Here is a 16935-nt window from a genome sequence, read left to right on the forward strand (position 1 = left end):
CTGCTACTTCCTGCTCACCCCCTGCCCTGTTTGGGATTAGCCCAGGGCTCGACGGGAAGAAGCCATTCCAGAAGTTTCACCTACTGCTGGGCCAGAAGCAGGTTCCTGCTGACTCAGCAGCTGCAGACGTGAGGTGATGGATCTCTGTCCCCCACAGCACTCAGTGGGGATCAAGAGCCAGATTCGGGCAGTTCTTGGCCACACAGCACAGCTGCCCCTGCTGCCTGTGGTCTGGGGTGGTCCCGTTCCAGCCATCCGGTGCCCCCACAGCTGGTGGCTGGCCTGGCTGCACAGCCGGCCCCGCACCAGGGGCTCAGCCCCAGGCACAATCCAGAGCCGGCTGCGTGGGAGGGGAGCTGGCAGCCGGAGCTTCCTGCCTGCACATCCCAGCAGCCACAGGCTCCCAGGGACGGCGCTGACCCAACAGCTGAGGCACAGCCAGAGCCTGAGCTCCTGGGCTTCGGGAGCGGGACCAGGGCCTGGACACTGCCATGGCACCCATGCCCTCTGCCACTGGGCAGAGCCGGGGCTGAGCTGAGCCACACAGCTGTGAACGCCTTCCACCAGCTCCTTGATGGAAAGTCGCTATGAGGGCCTGCAGGACAGGCCTGCCTGAGCATGGTGCCCTCCTGCCCGCTGTGTCCTTCTGCCCATCGTGTCCTCTGCCCATCGTGTCCTCTTCCCCACGGTGTCCTCCTGCCCATGGTGTCCTCCTGTCCATCATGTCCTCCTGCCCACGGTGCCCTCCTGCCCACTGTGTCCTCCTGCCCACGGTGCCCTCCTGCCCGGGCACAGAGCCCATGGTGCCCTCCTGCCCATCGTGCCCTCCTCCCCATGGTGTCCTCCTGCCCATGATGCCCTCTTGCCCACGGTGCCCTCTTGTCCATCGTGCCCTCCTGCCCATCGTGTCCTCCTGCCCACGGTGCCCTCCTGCCCGAGCACCGAGCCCACGGTGCTGCCCGCTGGCACAAACTTGGCTGAGTCGCCGTTCTAGGACAGGCGCCAGCGCTGCAGGAGAGCAGCGCACGGTGCGGGTGCCGCGGGGCAGGGCAGGGGCCCATGCCCGGTGCCGGTGCCCCCACCGGGCGCAGGCGGCGCTCAGTGACGGTGCCCCCGCGATGAGCCGAGGGTACCCGGTGCACCCTACCGGCGGCGGCGGCTCCGGGAGCACCGTGCCCAGCGCAGCCCGGCCCCGCGCTGCCCCCGCCCCGCCGTGACGCACCGGCGGCCCCGCCGCCCCGGGCGGGAGCTCCGCCCCGGGCCGCGCGCGGCGATTGGCGGCGCCCGGTGACGCGCGGCCCGGCCCGCCCGGGGCGGCGGCGGGGCCGGCGGCCGGTGCGCGGGGCGGGCCGGTCCCGTCGCGTCCCGGTGCCGTCCCGTTGGTGTCGGCGGGGCGATGCCGTTCCCGGGCGGGCTCTGGTGGCTGCTGTGCTGTCGGCGGGGCTTCACGCTGCTGCGGCGGGACTACGGCGAGGCGGAGCGGGAGGCGGACGGCGAGGCCGAAGAGGAGGAGGAGGCGTCCTTCGAGCTCCGCGCTCACGGAGACCAGGTGGGGCCGGCACCGGCGCCGGGACGGCCACCGGGACGAGCGCGGGCGCGCCGCCGGGGCGGTCCCGCGGGGTGCGGGGTGCGGCGTGCGTCGCTCCGGTGGGTGCGGGCGAGCCGCAGCCCATGGAGGCTCCGAGCGGGCGCGGAGGTCCCGGGCCCGCGGGGCAGCACCGACCGTCCCGCTGGGTGCTCCGCTCCGGGCTGCCCGCTCTTAGGACGGGACCGCGGGGTACCGGGTACCGTGCCAGACCCGCGGCGGGAGCGGACCGGGGCGGTCCCGGGAGCACGTGCCGGCCGCGGGGAGCGGGCCTGGATCTCCCCTCTCCGGCTGCTTCCTCTCTGGAGGGAAACGGAGCGGCGGAAACCGGTGCTTCCTCCGGCCGGGCTGCGTGTGCGGCGGCTGATAGCGCGGGCTGCGGGGCAGCTCCCGGGGCTCCGCTCTGTCCCGCCGCTCTCCCGCACCGAGGGCCCTGGATCCCGGCCCGGATTCGCGGGGCACAGGGGGTGGGGACTGCCCGGTCCCGCTGGCTGTGGCCCCTCTCCCCTGCCCGCTGCGGGGGCTGCAGCACGGCCCTGGCTCCGTCGGTCCCTTAGCAGCAGGTCCCAGCCCGTGGGGACAGTGACAGGGCTGGAGCTGGGCCCTCTGGGGACTGACTGGTGGCAATGCCAAGGGCACAGCTACGTAAGGAACCGTCTTTGGGCTTCCCACATCCCATGGGCCGCGCTGGCTCCGGGCTGGCGTGGGCGACTGGTGACGCCAGCTCCCCCGAGAGCCCTTTGCTGTGGCCAGGGGGTCCTTGGAAAGCCGCGGTGTCAGCCGGCCCTTGGTGGGAGCGTGGGAGCAGCTCCCCTGGCCCTGCGGCCGCAGCTCCTCTGCTGTTTATTTATATCCCTGAGAAAGAGCCGGCTGCCGCCGCTGCCTCCTGAGCAGAAAGCAGGCACTGCCTGCGTGCTGCAGCCCTGAGGAGCGTGTGAGCTCTCCTCTCCCAGTGGGACAGTGTCTGGCGCTGCTGGGCCTGTGCATGGGCACCGGCGCTGTGTGACAGGTGCCCTTAATGCCACAGGTCAGTGGCGCCCGGCCCTGCCCCGCAGCGCAGCCGTACCTGCGGCGGCTCCCCCTTCCCCGCCACTATTTTTAGCATCTGTCCCTTTTTCTTGGCGTTGCGTGCTCTGGCCTGCCGAGCCTCTGGCTGCCCCGTCGGGCTGCAGCTGGCAGCAGCTCCCGTGCATCTCCCAGGACAGCGCTGCCGGTGCTTCCATGTCCCCGCACCCCTCTGCGCTGGGCACCGTGCCCGGCCCGGTGCCTGCCTGTGCCTGGGCTCTGCCTCGTGTCCCAGCATGTGTGCCAGGCCCGTCACGTGAGTGGCACTGTCCATGTCAAGCCGTGCTGCGTGAGGAGGAACTGACCCTGTCCCACTGAAGGGCCAGGGACTTCCCAGCGCTGCGTCCCACCGCCGCGGGCAGGAAGTCAGCGGCCCCATTACAATGGGACTTTGTGCCGTAAGCGTATTACTCAGCACTGACCTTGTGCAATTCTGCACGGTATTCAGCCAGCTGGGTCAGCTCAGGACACACACGGCCAGCGCGCCCGCCGGCTGCCCCCGCACCCGGGGAGCCCCAGCTGCAGCCCTGGCTCCTGCCGTGCCCTTGTGGGTGCCAGGGCTCCTCTGCCCCATGGCAGCAGGGTGTGAGGCTGTCTCTCTGCGCCCAGAGCTGGCTAAATAAGGAGGAGGAGCAGGCGTACAGTCATGCCTCACCGTCATTGCATGCCAGGTAATGACCGTGGGGCTGAGATGTCTCCTTCCTCCCCAGGGATCCCTGGAGGTGAGCCTGAGCCAGCCCACCCGCAGCAGCAGTGGCTCGGAGCGGTGAGTGTTCCCCTGCCCCGTGTCCCTTGTGTGGTGCTGCAGGAGCTGAGGGACTGGCGTGTTGTGGGAGGTTGCCCTGGTGCTGGTGTGTGCTCCATCCTGCTCACCGAGCCAGCACCAGGCTGTGCTGCTCTGTCAGGTGGAGCAAGGAGTGGCAGAGCCGGGACTGCCGTGCTTGTCCCCATCCCTGGCGCATCCTCAGGCACGTCTCCATCCCCCTGCCGTGCCGGAGAGCTTGACTGCCTCAGGCTTAGCTGATGGGGCTGTGCATGACTCTCACTGTGCCAGGAGGCTCTGCCAGGCTGTGTCCATCAGCAGAGGCTGTGCCCTGGGGTGCTTGGTGCTGAGGAAGACGGGGTGCCGGGGCACAGGGGCCTGCTCGCTCGCTGTACGCGCAGTTCTGACGCTGCTGCCAACATTCCTTCCTGGTTGTTCATTTTCCGAATTCCTTGGCAGGGCCAAGACTGCAAACAGCTTATTTTTAGCCGGGGTCATTTGCACCCAATGACTCTGTTCCCACCGCAGGGCTGTGGGGTGCCCAGAGCCCCTCGGGACCCAGCTCATCCCAGCCCCGGGGCTAGCTCCCTGCTCAGGGGCTCCGGGAGAGCCCCATGGGTGCCTGAGCTCAGCCCCATGTTCTCCTCAGGTCCCTGCTCGTTGCGGAGGAGATGCGCAGCCTCATCGTGGACAAGGGCCCAGGGCCGGTGGAGGACGAGCCTGACGCTCTGGTGAAAGGTGGGATTGTGACCAGAGGGATGGTCAGAGCTGTGCAGACCCTTCCCCGTGCTGAGAAGCCATTGGGGTGGGTGTCAGCGAGGCTGAGGGTTCCCCTTCCCAGGCTGGCTGCAGCGGGAGATGCGGGGCTGCATGAAGACCCCCTGGATCCGCCCTCGGAAGTATTGGTTCGTGCTGACCCCCGACTCCCTGGACTACTACAGCAGCAACGAGAAGGGGGCCAGGCGCCTGGGCTCCCTGGTGCTCACCAGCCTCTGCTCCGTGCTCTGGCCAGACAAGCAGCTCTACAAGGAGACGGGTGAGGTGCCCATGCCCCTTGGCCGGGCTTCATCTTGCCGGCACAGCTTGTACCCTGCGTTACCCTGCCAGCCCTGAGGGCCTGTTTAGCCCAGAGGAGAGGCTGTGCTGAGCCCTGGGGCGCTGAGCCGGCCTGGCTGGGGTGCTGGTGGGCAGTGGGTGAGTGGGTCTGTGCCTTGCAGGCTACTGGAGCGTGACGGTGTTTGGCAGGAAACACTGCTACCGCCTGTACACCGAGCACCTCAACGAGGCCGTGCGCTGGGTGTGCGCCGTGCAGAAGGTCATTGACAGCAAAGCTCCTGTCCAAACACCCACCCAGCTGCTCATGCGTGATGTCGAGGTGAGCCCATGCCCACAGCAGCACTGGAGTGGGTGTTAGAGGCCTCACATGCCCCAGAGTGGTGGTGGGGGTTTGTGCACTGGGGTGGGTGTTTAGGTTCTCACAATACCCCAAGGTGGTGGTGGGAGTTTGTGCACTGGGGTGGGTGTTTAGGTTCTCACAATACCCCAAGGTGGTGGTGGGAGTTTGTGCACTGGGGTGGGTGTTTGGGTTCTCACAATACCCCAAGGTGGTGGTGGGGGTTTGTGCACTGGGGTGGGTGTCTGGGGCCTCACATGCCTCAGGGTGGTGATAGGGGTTTGTGCACTGGGGTGGTGTTTGGGGTCTCACATGCTCCAGGTTGGTGGTGGGGGTTTGTGCCAGGTTACCCCTCTGCAGCTGTTGCTTTGCCCTCCAGGAGCACAGAGACAGCCCCGAGGTTCTGGAGCAGATCTATCGCTGCAACCCCATCCTGCGCTACACCAGTGGCCCCCTCTACGCCCCCCTGCTGCCCTTCCCCTACGGCAGCCTGGACCAAAGTGGTGAGCGGCAGATGGGGGGCACAGAGCTGGGTACTGCACTCTGGGATGGCAGCAGTGATGGCTGGGATGGATGCTGTGCAGGGCAGGTGGGCACTGGGCTGGGGCCACGCTGGCTCTGGGTGTGAGGACAGTGCAGGGAGGAGCATGGGGCTGTTAAACCTCATCCCATTCCACAGCCCCTGACCCCTCAGCTACACCATCGGGCTGTTAACCCTCATCCCATCCCACAGATGCTGTGCAGGGCAGGTGGGCACTGGGCTGGGGCCTGGCTGGCCCTGGGTGTGAGGACAGTGCCCGGCTGCTGGCAGGGGGTCCTGGGGAGGACCGTGGGGCTGTTAACCCTCATGCCATCCCACAGCCACACCACGGGGCTGTTAACCCCTATCCCATCCCACAGCCCCCGGCCTCCGCAGCTACACCACGCTGCGTGACGAGGCTGTGAAGCTCTTCAACTCGCTGCAGCAGCTGGAGTCAGAGCGGGACCCGGTGCCGCTGATGCAGGGTGTCCTGCAGACCTGCCTGGACCTGCCCCCGCTGGTGGATGAGATTTACTGCCAGCTGGTGAAGCAGACTACGGAGCCGCCGGCGCCAGGCGGGCAGGGCGACCTGCACTACTGGCAGCTCCTCACCTGCATGAGCTGCACCTTCCTGCCCTCCCCGCCTGTCCTGCGCTTCCTGCGCTTCCACCTGGACAGGTGAGTGCCAGGGAGCTCGCCACGTGCCGGGCGCCCCTCAGATCAGTGCCACCCTGATCCTCCTGGCATTTCTTGCAGGACAGAGAACCGTTTCCCCGCCTCAGAGATGGCCAAGTACGCCTGTTTCATCCGAGAGGCGCTGGGAAAGACGAAGGGGAGGGAGTGTGTGCCCTCTCTGGAGGAGATCCTGGTGCTGATGCAGCGGCAGGAGATGATCTGCACGGTGCACTGCCCTGGGGCGCCTGCCTGCAGTGTGGCCATCAGTTCCCACACCACAGCCGAGGAGGTGAGGGGTTATGGCTGTGCCAGGCAGGGGGGCTGAGGACATTTTGATGCACAGGGTTGGGTGGGCAGAGTGCCACAGCAGGTGAGCAGGGTCTTTCCCAGCTGAGCCATGGTGGAGAGAGGCCAGGAGCTGTCTGCGTTTACCCACCATGACCTGTCTGTGTCCCTTTACAGCCCTGAGTGCCGTGGCCAGGAACACGTGGTCACCATCGGTTGCCTTTGTCTCGCCCAGGTGGCCCAGGAACTTGTGTCACGCCTGGGGCTGTCCCAGAGCCCCAACCTCTTTGCGCTCTACGAGCAGTCCCGGCGACGGGAGCAGCCAGTGGGCAGTGCCACGCTGCTGGCTGATGTCCTCACCAGGTTTGAAAAGTAAATGTCCTGTTCTGCTGCCTATGGAGGAGAGGGGCTGGGGGGCGCAGGTGGGAGGGGACAGATGGGTATGGAGCACATCCACAAGCTGATGGAGCCGCTCCTGTCTGCTGCAGCCTGGCTGGAGAGGACCGGGAGCAGGACCCACCGTGCCGGCTCTGCTTCAAGCACTACGGCTTCCTGGACACGGACAACGTGCCACGAGACAGCCTGGAGTTTGCCCTCCTCTTTGAGCAGGTGAGTGGCACACCAGGGTGACCGTGCCGTGGTGACCATGCCGTGGTGGCCATGCCGTGGTGGCCGTGCCGTGGTGGCTGTGCCGTGGTGGCCATGCTGTGGTGACCATGCCGTGGTGGCCGTGCCGTGGTGGCCATGCTGTGGTGACCATGCCGTGGTGGCCGTGCCGTGGTGGCCATGCCGTGGCGACCATACCATGGTGGCCATGCCGTGGTGGCCATGCCGTGGTGGCTGTGCCGTGGTGACCATACCTTGGTGGCTGTGCCATGGTGGCTGTGCCATGGTGGCCATGCTGTGGTGGCCGTGCCAGCTCACCCTGCTCTCTGCCAGGCGCACGAGATGGTGCTGCGGGGCTACGTGCCCACGTCGGAGGAGACGCTGCAGACGCTGGCGGCCCTGCGCCTGCAGAGCCTCAACAGCGACTTCTCCACCCACGCGCCCTTCCCGCGCCTCGAGGAGCTCTTCCCTCCCCACGTGCTGCACGCCCGCCTGCCGCCCCTGCCCCACCGCCCCCCCAAGTGCCGCGGGGCCCGGCTGCGCGCGGGGCTGCTGGCCGGGGGGCTCTGGGGCCAGGCCCTGGCCAAGCAGCGGGCGGAGCGGGACCAGCGACTGCGGGGCCGGCTGCGGGAGGAGGGGGCCAGCACCATGGCTGCCATCGTGGAGAAGTGGAAGCTGCTGCAGGGCATGGGTCGGCCCGAGGCCATGGCCGCCTACGTGGCTTTGGTGCGGGAGTGGCCTGGCTTTGGCTCCACGCTCTTCGATGTGGACCTGCAGGCGGTGAGGCCCTGGCTGGGGGTGGTACAGGGGTAGTACTGGGGGCAGTGGGCAAGCCTGACACCCCCCTCTCCCTTGCAGAGCCCAGTGGGGGCCGGGCCCCAGCGCCTGTGGCTGGGCATCGGGGCCAAGGCTGTCTCGCTGTACAAGCCGGGAGAGCCCGAGCCCTTGGACAGCTTCTGCTACGGCCGCATCTCCTCCTTTGGTGCCTCTGACAGCGGCACCTTCCGCCTGTCTGTGGAGGACCGAGACCTGCTCTTTGAGACCTCCCAGGTAAGGGGCTGCCATGCCTCCACCCTCCCCTCACACCAAGGGTGCCCCAGACTGATCCCCGTGCCCCCTGTACCCGCAGGTGGATGAGATCGCCCAGCTCCTCAAGACGTACCTTGCCTCTGCGGGTGCCCAGCGGCTGCCCCGGCCCCAGGAGCCTCCCACCAGTGCCCCCACTCTGGAGCCCACTGTGCTGCCCCAGGGGCTCTGCCCTGGTCCGGGGCCCTGGGCACCAGTGGGTTCCTCCCACAGCTAGCCCAGCAGCTGCTGTGGCCACGCAGGTGCTCCCATGGCCGGCGTGGGAGGGCAGCCAAGCCTGGCAGCGAGTGGCAGCTCTGTGCTGGCCCCCAGAGAGCAGGGGGCCAGGGGGTCGTGCTCCCCCACTGCCATTGCCTTTCTGGCTATTCCCTTAATTTATTTTGAGACGCCTGCACGCCCCACGTCTCCCAGCACTTTCCCTGGTGGGCAGCGGGGCCGCCCTGCTGTGGTGCCCAACACTGCCCCCAGGCCTGTCCCTGTCCCCTATACCCTGGTGCCTTTGCCTGCAGCACTTGTGCTGCCTGGCCACCCTGCTCGTGCCCTGGGCAAGCAGAGGGTACCAGGCAGTAGTGCTGTGCCATCGTCTGTCTGTCCGTCCTCTGGACCCACCCCTTCTGGAAAGCTGCGGGCGGCTTTTGGCCAAGCTGCCCTGGGGAGCCACGGGCTCCTCCTGCGTGAGGCTGGGCTCTGCGGTGGCCCTGTGGCCAGGCTGGTGTCACAGGGGTGGATGGTGGAGTGGCAGCTGGTACGGCTGGGGCTCGGCCCCTCAGTGTTGCCTCTGTAGAGTTTGTTGGTTCTGTCTTGGGATGGGGGGGGTTGGTTGGTTGTTTTTCTAAATAAATGCACAAAGGAAAGGCTGGGCCTCCTGTCCTGGAGCGTGGGCTGCCAGCGGGAGGCTGGGACAGTCGGATCCCTGGGGCAGCCAGGGCAGCAGGGCCTGGAACAGGCAGAGGGGAGGAGCAGCACAGCATGTCCTTGGGGGCAGGGACTGCTGTCCCTCTGGTCATTGCCAGGCGACCTTTGGCATTTCCCCAAGAGCACAGGCAGCTCCAGCTCCCCGGCAGCCCCTGGCACTGGCTGCCCCGGCGGGGGGAACTGCCCCAGCCACAGGGGCTGCTGCCAAAGAGGGCGTGGGAGCCCATGCTGCCACTGTGGCTGTATTTTTAGTCACCTGCTCTGTGCCCCAAAGGGTAAGAGGAAAATGCTAATTTTCACGTTGGGCTGCCTGGGTTTGGGATGGTGCCAGCACTGCCCCTTGTCCCCAGGCCACAGCCCAACTCCCACAGGTCAGGAACAGAGCTGCTGTGTCCATATCCCCTGACACTGTCCAGCCTCCCAACCATGTCCTTCCTGGTGTTGCTGTCCCTGCCTCAGATCCTGAGTGGTGAGGGCACTCCCAGCCCCTCATGGCCACCCCTGCCCAGGGCCTCACTGCTGCAGGAGATCCATGTGGGTGCTGTGTGCTCTGCAGGCAGGGCGGTGCCAGTGCCAGCCCTGGTCAGCCGTGCAGGCAGGTCCTGCCAGTATTTCTGGCTCTGCTGCAGCAGTTGTCCAGTGCTGCCTGGGCCCCATGGCACTGCCAGCTGGGGCAGAGCTGGCCCTGCACACCCCAGGGCATGTCAGTGAGCAGTGGCCATGGTTCTCCTGTGCAATGGGGCTGGCTGGCCAGCCAGACAAGGCAAGCAGCAGCCCCAGGCTTCCCTGCCTGGCTGTTCAATCTGGAGTCATGCAGGCAGCATCAGTGCAGGAACAGCCTTTATTAAAGCAAAATAACCTACAAAAATATAGATACAGCCCGTGCCCCAGGCCTGATCTGGCCAAGGAGGAACAAGGCTCCCGCCCAGGGCAAGGACTAGCTCAGCCACACGGAGCCTTTGGCCACGGGGGTTGTGTGCACCCAAACTCAGGGGGCCAGGCCTGTTCCCAGCCCCAGGGTCACTCTCCTCCTCCTCCTCCTCCTCGCAGCAAGCGTTGCTCCCACAGGCAGAGGTTCCCTCCCAGCAGAGCGCGCAGCTGCCCCAGTCCTGTCCTGGGCCAGGGCACACGGTGGGGTGGGAGCTGTGCCCCAGCTCTCCACAGAGGAGCGCTGGCACGAGGGCTCTGCCACGCCAGGCAGCGCTGAGGGGTGGCAAACGTGGGCATGGCAGAGACGAGCCCTGCCGGCGTGCGCGGGGGCGGCCACGGAGCTTCCTGTGCCCCGGCAGGGCACTCACTGTTCCTGCGTGCCCCAGGAGATGTAGTCGGGGCGTGTGGCGGCGTGATACTCATCGATCAGCTGCTGCACGATCTCCCGGGAGTTGTCCAACTCGTCAAAGTTGTCCTTGAAGATGTCCTCCTTGCGGAACTGCTCCAGGAAAGCCTCTCGCTTGCGCAGCTTGTCGTACTGCCGGCACGTCCGCTCGAACAGCTGGGGAGCAGCGCTGGGTCAGGGCGGCCACAGAGCCCCAGGGAACCTTCCCCGAGGAGCCAGCAGGGCTTGGGAGGACACTGGACCAGATCTGAGCCCTGCTAGGAGTCACCCACCCCCGTCCCTGGCTTTGTGACAGGCCCAGAATGAAGAAAAAATGATGGATGAAACCCAGGGACAGGGAGATGGACAATGCCCAGGGACAGAGAGATGGACAATACTCAGGGACACAGAGATGGACAATGCCCAGGGACAGGAGGATGGACAATGCCCAGGGACAGAGGGATGGACAATGCCCAGGGACAGAGGGATGGACAATACTCAGGGACACAGAGATGGACAATGCCCAGGGACAGGGAGATGGACAATGCCCAGGGACAGAAGGATGGACAATGCCCAGGGACACAGAGATGGACAATGCCCAGGGACAGGAGGATGGATGAACCCCAGGGACAGGTAGATGGACATTGCCTGAGGACACGGAGATGGACAATGCCCAGAGGTCTGGGGCTGCAGGGCCTGGCGTGGCAGGGAAGGCTCTCACCGAGGAGATGTTGGTGTGGTTGGCCATCATGAGGCCACTGACACGGTGAGCAGATGGCAGGTAAGGGGACTTGCGGGACAGAGCCACCTGGATGCTGGCAGGGCCCCAGGGGATGAAGTTGGCCAACTTCCTCTCCCTGATCCGCTGCAGACTCTTGTGAACCTGCAAGGATGAGAACAGCAAGGGACAGCAGGGTGAGGGACAAAGAGCCTGGCTGCAGCAGACCCAGGAGCTGCTCCCCACAGCCATGGGGAATCATTTCAGCATGACTGCTGCCAAAGCCCCAACAGGAGCAATCTGAAGCCAGCTCTCAGACACTGCCTAGCCTCACCCCAAGATCTCTGCACAGTGACCATGCTCTTCCTTGTGCCACACCACGGCCATCAGTACCTGAACAGCCACGGGGACTCACCTGTGTGGGATCCACCTCCCCCTGGATGATGTTGAGGATGGCAATGTAGCAGTGGTTGGTCTGCCTGTCTCGCCCTGTGGACACCATCACGTTTTTAGGCTGCAGCAACCTCCTCATCACGTCCAGGACTGTGGTTTTCCTCACACTGGCCACCTGCACAGGCCAGCCAGGGGTCAGAGGGAGTGGGTGTGCTGCTCCCTGCCCTCCTGCTGCCTCGTACACACACACACAGAGGAGCAGGGGGCAGCTGGACAGAAATGCCCTCACACAGGGGATGGAGTCACATGCAGAGCCACATGCAAGACAGGGAAATCCCAACACTGCACAACAGGCACAGCAAGGCCAAGAAACAAAGTGTCAGTCGGGGCTCCAGCACGGGGGCTGTCTGGCCCACACCCTGCAGCACAGCAGGGGCTGGGGGTGAAGCTCAGCTGAGAACAGAAGGACAAGGACCTGTTTTATATTGTTGCTATCAAACATGGGTTCTGTCCCACTGCCAAGCAGAAAGAAGTGGGGGTTCCACAGCAAATCCCACTGCATGCCCTCCCTGCCTTGCCCAGCTCTGAGCTATGGGCAGCCTGTCCCTGAGTGCTGCTGGGGCTTTGCCCAGCTGCTGCTGGCCTGGGTGGGCACAACCAGGGCCAGCATCCAGCCTGCCCACAGCAGGGACAGCTGGCTGAGGTGGCAGCCCCCTCCTGCACTGGTTGAGCCCTGCCCACACTCCTCCCTCGGAGGACAGATCACACACTGATACCCTTTTCAGAGCCAGCAGTTTTTCAGATTTGCTTCTCTGAGAAACATCCTGAGGAAATGCACACAGGGAGAGGAGAAGAGCAGCTGTTAGTTAGTTCCTTCCGGGCCGTGGTGGGGCAGTGCAGGTGAGCACCTCCCAAAAACCAGAACTGCCCCACTGGCACCAGGGGGCTGGGGGGCACTGGTTAGGGACCAGCCAAACACAAGAAACAGCACTTGAAGTGCAGAGAGGTGGCAAATTCACTCTCAGACACAGACTGAGCTTCAGGAAGGGTCTGACACCTGTAGCCCACCCTCAATGACAACGAGCATTGGTGTTTAGACCCAAATTGCTGAAGCTGATGGGGTGGCAGGACTGGCAAGGCCACTCTCCTGGCCTTGCTCTCATCACTGCCAAGGGTGGCTTTTGCCAGTCCAGAGCCTGATGCATGCAGCAGGTAGCCTGGCACAAGCACAGCTGCCTGCTCAGGTCTGATTCACTGCACATGCGGCCGTCACGCGGTGCGAGCACACGTGGGCTGGGATTTGGGACATGAGCCTGGGATCTGGGACGTGCAGTGACAGCTCACAGCGAGACAGGGCTGACAGATGCTGCAAGGTGAGTGTGGCAGCCTCTGTGCCCTTGGGGATGGGGAGGAGAGCCCGGGGCTGCCTTACCGACTGGTCGGTGGTGAGCGGCGTGTAGCCCGTCATGAGGAAGTGCAGCCGGGGCGTGGGGATCAGCGAGGCAATCAGCCCAATGAGGTCGTTGTTCATGTACCCAGGGTACCTGAGCGTGGTGGTGCTGGCAGACATGATGGTGGACACCTGGGGGAGAGGACAGGCTCAGCAGAGGGTCACAGAGCCTGTAAAAACCTGCCTCATGCTGGCACGACCAAGGGAAGCTGTGGCACCTGGATGGGCACAGGGCCCTCACTCACAGCTCCAGGCTGCCCACCCCTCAGCCCAGCCCATGAAGAAGGTTCAGACTAAACTGAACACAGCAGGGAAACCCCATTCTGGTTTTTCCCGAGGGAAAAGCCCTTCTCACCAGCTGGTTGATCTGTGAGAAGGATGGGTTCTGGATGTGCAGCCGGTCTGTCGCGATCCGATTCAAGGCTGTGTTGTCCAGAACCACCTGCAAGAGAAACCTGGCTCTGAAGGGCCCCTGAGGCAGCTGAGGAAGGCCAGTCCTGGCCACGTGTCCCAGGGCACTGGTGGTCCAGCACAGGCCCTCAGAGGAGCCCTCTGCACAGGTGGCAGACACTTGAAACCACAAGCTGACTCATGCGTGGCTGTAACTGACACAGTCAATGGAGCCTCTTCCCTCCCTCCTGGCTGAGCTCCCCATGCTCTCCCAAGAGCTCTGCCCCGCTGCAGCAGCTCCGGTGCAACTGCTCCTGCACTGCCACATGCAGGGAGCAGCTGAAGGAATGAGCAGTGTCTGGTCAGATGTGACTGAAGGCAGACTGAAGGTGCTGCCTGGCTGGGGATGCTGTGGGTGCTGCAAATGCTGCATTCAGGAGGGGCTGCAGCACAGCTACAGAGAAAGCACAGCCTGTCCTCACTGCCTTGGAGCCAAGGCAGAAATGCCAGGCAGCTCTGCAGGGGTGAGCACCAGTGAGGGTCCCTGAGGCCACATCTGCTGGGTCCCTCTCTTTGGGGTGTGCTTGTTGCTGCACCTGGGGCTTGCTCATCTCCCCAGGATGGGCTGCAATTCTGAGCTGTGGGGACAGGGCCACCTCCTCAGGGCTGGCTGCACCACGGGCCTCTTACCACACAGTCAGCATTCTGGGTCAGCCTCTTCAGAGTCAGCAGGGAGTTGTAGGGCTGGACTACGACGTCGCTCATCTCATCCTGGTTTGGGAACACCGAGTAGGTCTCCACCAGTTTCTTGGGATACCTGGTGAGAAGTGCAGCATCTCAAGGGTTAACACCATCAAGCTGCTCTCTCCCCTCCCACGAGCTGCCTTAGCAGTCTCCAGGGCTCAGGACAGGGTGAGTCACCAAAGCTGCAGCCAGAGTGGCTCCCAGGGAGGGAGAGAATGTGTCCCAGCCATGCCTACCCCAGCAGCACAGGAGCTGGCTGCCAGAGGAGCTACAGGGAGGCTGAGCCATCCACAGGCTGATTAAGCAGCTGCTCACAAGCCTTTTCAAGAGGATGCAAGCTGCAACAGGCCAGGATGGCAGCTCCCAGCCTTCAGCCAGAGCCTCCCACCCTCCCCTGCACCGTCAGGGTGTCCACAGGCAGCTGCCTGATAAGAACACTGAGGGAAGGCAGAGCTTGGACACATCAAGTCCAGTTTCAGAGGCTCTCAAGTGCCCAGGCGTATCAGGAGCCAGCCCTGAGCAGGCATGGTGCCAGGGATTGCACAAGGCAGTGTTTGGGTGGGGGTGGTGCCTCTGAGTCAGCGCTCTCCAGCTCCAGGCAGGCTGCCTGGGCTGGGCCAGGACTGCGGGGTGTGGGCAGGGGACAGGGCTCTGCTCACCTGCCCAGGGCTCTGCTCACCTGTCATTCAGCCTCTCCAGGAGGTAGGAGCCCAGCCCAGAGCCTGTTCCACCAGCAATGGAGTGGCACAGCACAAAGCCCTGGAAGGAAGCAGCAGGCAGGGGCTGAAGGTGAAGCTCAGACAATGTGTCAGCCCTGCTAGCTCCAGCAGAGACCTGCCAGACAGGGCCAGAGCTTCTCATAGCACAGACTGACCCAGCTCCTCTGACCCCAGCTCCTCCAGAGCCCAGCAGCAGCTGCAGCTCCTCAGGCCACTGCTGCCCACACAGTGGGACCCACATCTCTGCACACCCCACAAAGTGCAACAGCTGCTCTGTGGGAGAGCACTCAGGTTCCTCCCACCCAGAGCAGCATTGAAACAGCTCCAATGTCACCCCCAGGGTCCAGTCTGGCACAGGAAATGGAACTGCATGTTCTCAACTATTTCCTGGGTCCTTCACATCCCTCCCTCCTTCTAGAATGAGGCCAAGCTCCCAGTGCCTGGCTCCAGGGCAGCTCCCACATGCTCAGCTCCCACAACAGGCACTTGAATCTCCTGCCAGCTTGTTTTAGTGATGTCCTCCCTTTCCCTGCTGCCATGTCACAGCCTGACACGAGCACCCGGCAGCCCTGTCTGTGTGCACACAGGGTATGGTTCACATGGACAGCATAGAGAAAAATACCCCACAAGCAAACAGTGAGAGAACTTCTGGGGCAGGCTGGAGTGGGGATGGGCAAATCTGTCCCCAGATCCCCTCTCTACATGTTCTGTGCTCAGAAGCTCACTGAGCTAAGTCTGTGCCCACCAGAGTGCTGAGCTCAACCTTACAAAGACCAACCTAGCTGGGAAAGCACCAGGCAGGGCCACCAGCTCCAAATCCCTTGTTGACTTACTTCCAAGCTGTCACTCCCATCAGCCTCTCTGTCTATTATGTCAAAAATATCTTCATGGATCTTTTCTCCCTGCAAGAGAGATCAGGGCTGGTTTTGCTCCTTTCCCATACACAACATGGACAAGAGCTGCTCAAGCTCAGTGTGAAGCTGAGTCAGACTGGCAGTGTGGTCCTGTGCCACACAGGGCAGGGACACAGGGCAAACCCCAGGGCTGAAAAGTCTCACCCAAGGGCTGGTACCTGTGAGAAGCCACTGGCCCAGTTGTTGCCAGCTCCCCCTCCATGCTCAGACAGGTAGATGTTCTCTGGGTTGTAGAGGTTGGCATAGGGGGAGTTGAGGATGGAGTGGATGACACGGGGCTCCAGGTCCAGCAGCACGGCCCGGGGGATGTAGTGCTCATCATCTGCCTACAACGGGAGCAAGAGCATCTCCATGCTGCTGCAGCTTGGTGCCACCTCCTCCCCAGAGCATGAGCCACCCCTGCTGCAGGTGAGGGTGAGAGGGAGGAGGGAGAGGCTGCTCCTGTGCATGAGCTGCAGGTGAGCCCCACATGGTGACAGGGAGGAGGGAGAGGCTGTTCCTGTGCAGCCGGCCCTCAGTGCAGCATGTCTGTGCCCCAGAGCTCTGCCAGCCGGCGAGGGGGAGGCACTCCCGGTGCTTACATAAGGCGCTATCTATGGCAGCCCCAGCCTCGTGCCTCTGCTCCGCCTCCACAGCGCTCCAGTGCCAGAGCGGGAGCGCGGGCGGGAGCGGGAGCCGGGCTGAGCCGCTCGCACTGCACGGTCCCGGTGCCCGCGGGGTGTGCAACGGGCACGGACAGTGAGCGGATCCTGCCGGGGCACGGAGCCCCGCGGGGAGCAGCGCAGCTCACGCTCCGCGGCCCGGGGCTGCCGGTACCTGGTAGAAGAAGACGTCCTTGCGGTCGGTGCCCTCGGTAGCGAACTCTTCCACGATGCCCTCGGGGCTGATGCCGTGCTCGGCGCAGAGCTGCTTCCAGAACTCGAACCCGACTGCGGGGAGGCGCGGTCAGACGGGCCGGGCACCGGGCCCGGTACCGGGGCAAGGCCCGGAGCGCCCCGGCCCGCAGGCCCCGCCCCACCCGCGTGAGGCCCCGCCCCACCCGCGTGAGGCCCCGCCCCGTCCCGCCAGGCCCCGCCCCGTCCCGCCGGGCCCCGCTAACCGCCCCCCCCCCACCACCACAGCATCCCGACCCCGCCCGGTGCGCGCTGCCCCGGGCCTGCCGCGGCTGTGGCGCGCTCACTCTGGTTGCCGCACTGGCCCAGCTGCAGGGTGATGATCTCCCGCGGCATCGCGGCCGAGGCTCCGCTCCGCTCCGCGCCCCGCCCGACTCCGGTACCGCCGCGTCTCCCGCCGGCGCCAACGGCACTGCGCGTGCGCGCTGCTCGCTTCCGGGGCAGCGCCGCCCCGGCAACGCGCGTGCGTCCCGGCGGGAGGTGCGGGCCGCGCGTGCGCCAAGATG

General features: G+C 64.8%; 2 protein-coding genes across 4 annotated transcripts; one reads left to right on the plus strand and one right to left on the minus strand.

Moving 5' to 3' along the window:
- Positions 1-1385: 1385 nt before the first annotated feature.
- Positions 1386-8786, plus strand: PLEKHH3 (pleckstrin homology, MyTH4 and FERM domain containing H3). Its single transcript, XM_058820643.1, has 13 exons — positions 1386-1549; positions 3361-3416; positions 4063-4151; positions 4255-4449; positions 4631-4788; positions 5186-5309; positions 5707-6004; positions 6083-6290; positions 6522-6658; positions 6775-6895; positions 7226-7672; positions 7751-7942; positions 8022-8786. The coding sequence occupies exons 1-13, from the start codon at positions 1397-1399 to the stop codon at positions 8193-8195; spliced, it is 2352 nt and encodes a 783-aa protein (XP_058676626.1). The 5' UTR covers positions 1386-1396; the 3' UTR covers positions 8196-8786.
- A 967-nt stretch (positions 8787-9753) lies between these two features.
- TUBG1 (tubulin gamma 1) lies at positions 9754-16836 on the minus strand. 3 transcript variants are annotated; one of them, XM_058820518.1, is made up of 12 exons: positions 16717-16836; positions 16353-16465; positions 15695-15862; positions 15456-15524; positions 14583-14662; positions 13850-13976; positions 13125-13211; positions 12752-12901; positions 12096-12143; positions 11342-11415; positions 10930-11091; positions 9754-10385 (listed from the first exon to the last, which is right to left on the minus strand). In XM_058820518.1, exons 1-11 carry the CDS (start codon positions 16763-16765, stop codon positions 10956-10958), a joined length of 1101 nt encoding a protein of 366 aa, XP_058676501.1. In that variant the 5' UTR covers positions 16766-16836; the 3' UTR covers positions 9754-10385; positions 10930-10955. The 3 variants fall into 3 exon arrangements, with proteins under 3 accessions (XP_058676501.1, XP_058676499.1, XP_058676500.1); XM_058820516.1 differs by having other exon boundaries at positions 11342-11494; XM_058820517.1 differs by lacking the exon at positions 12096-12143 and having other exon boundaries at positions 11342-11494.
- Positions 16837-16935: the final 99 nt, after the last annotated feature.

This window comes from Ammospiza caudacuta, chromosome 27 (genome assembly GCF_027887145.1).
Source record: "Ammospiza caudacuta isolate bAmmCau1 chromosome 27, bAmmCau1.pri, whole genome shotgun sequence".
In the NCBI taxonomy this organism is placed as follows: Eukaryota; Metazoa; Chordata; class Aves; order Passeriformes; family Passerellidae; genus Ammospiza; species Ammospiza caudacuta.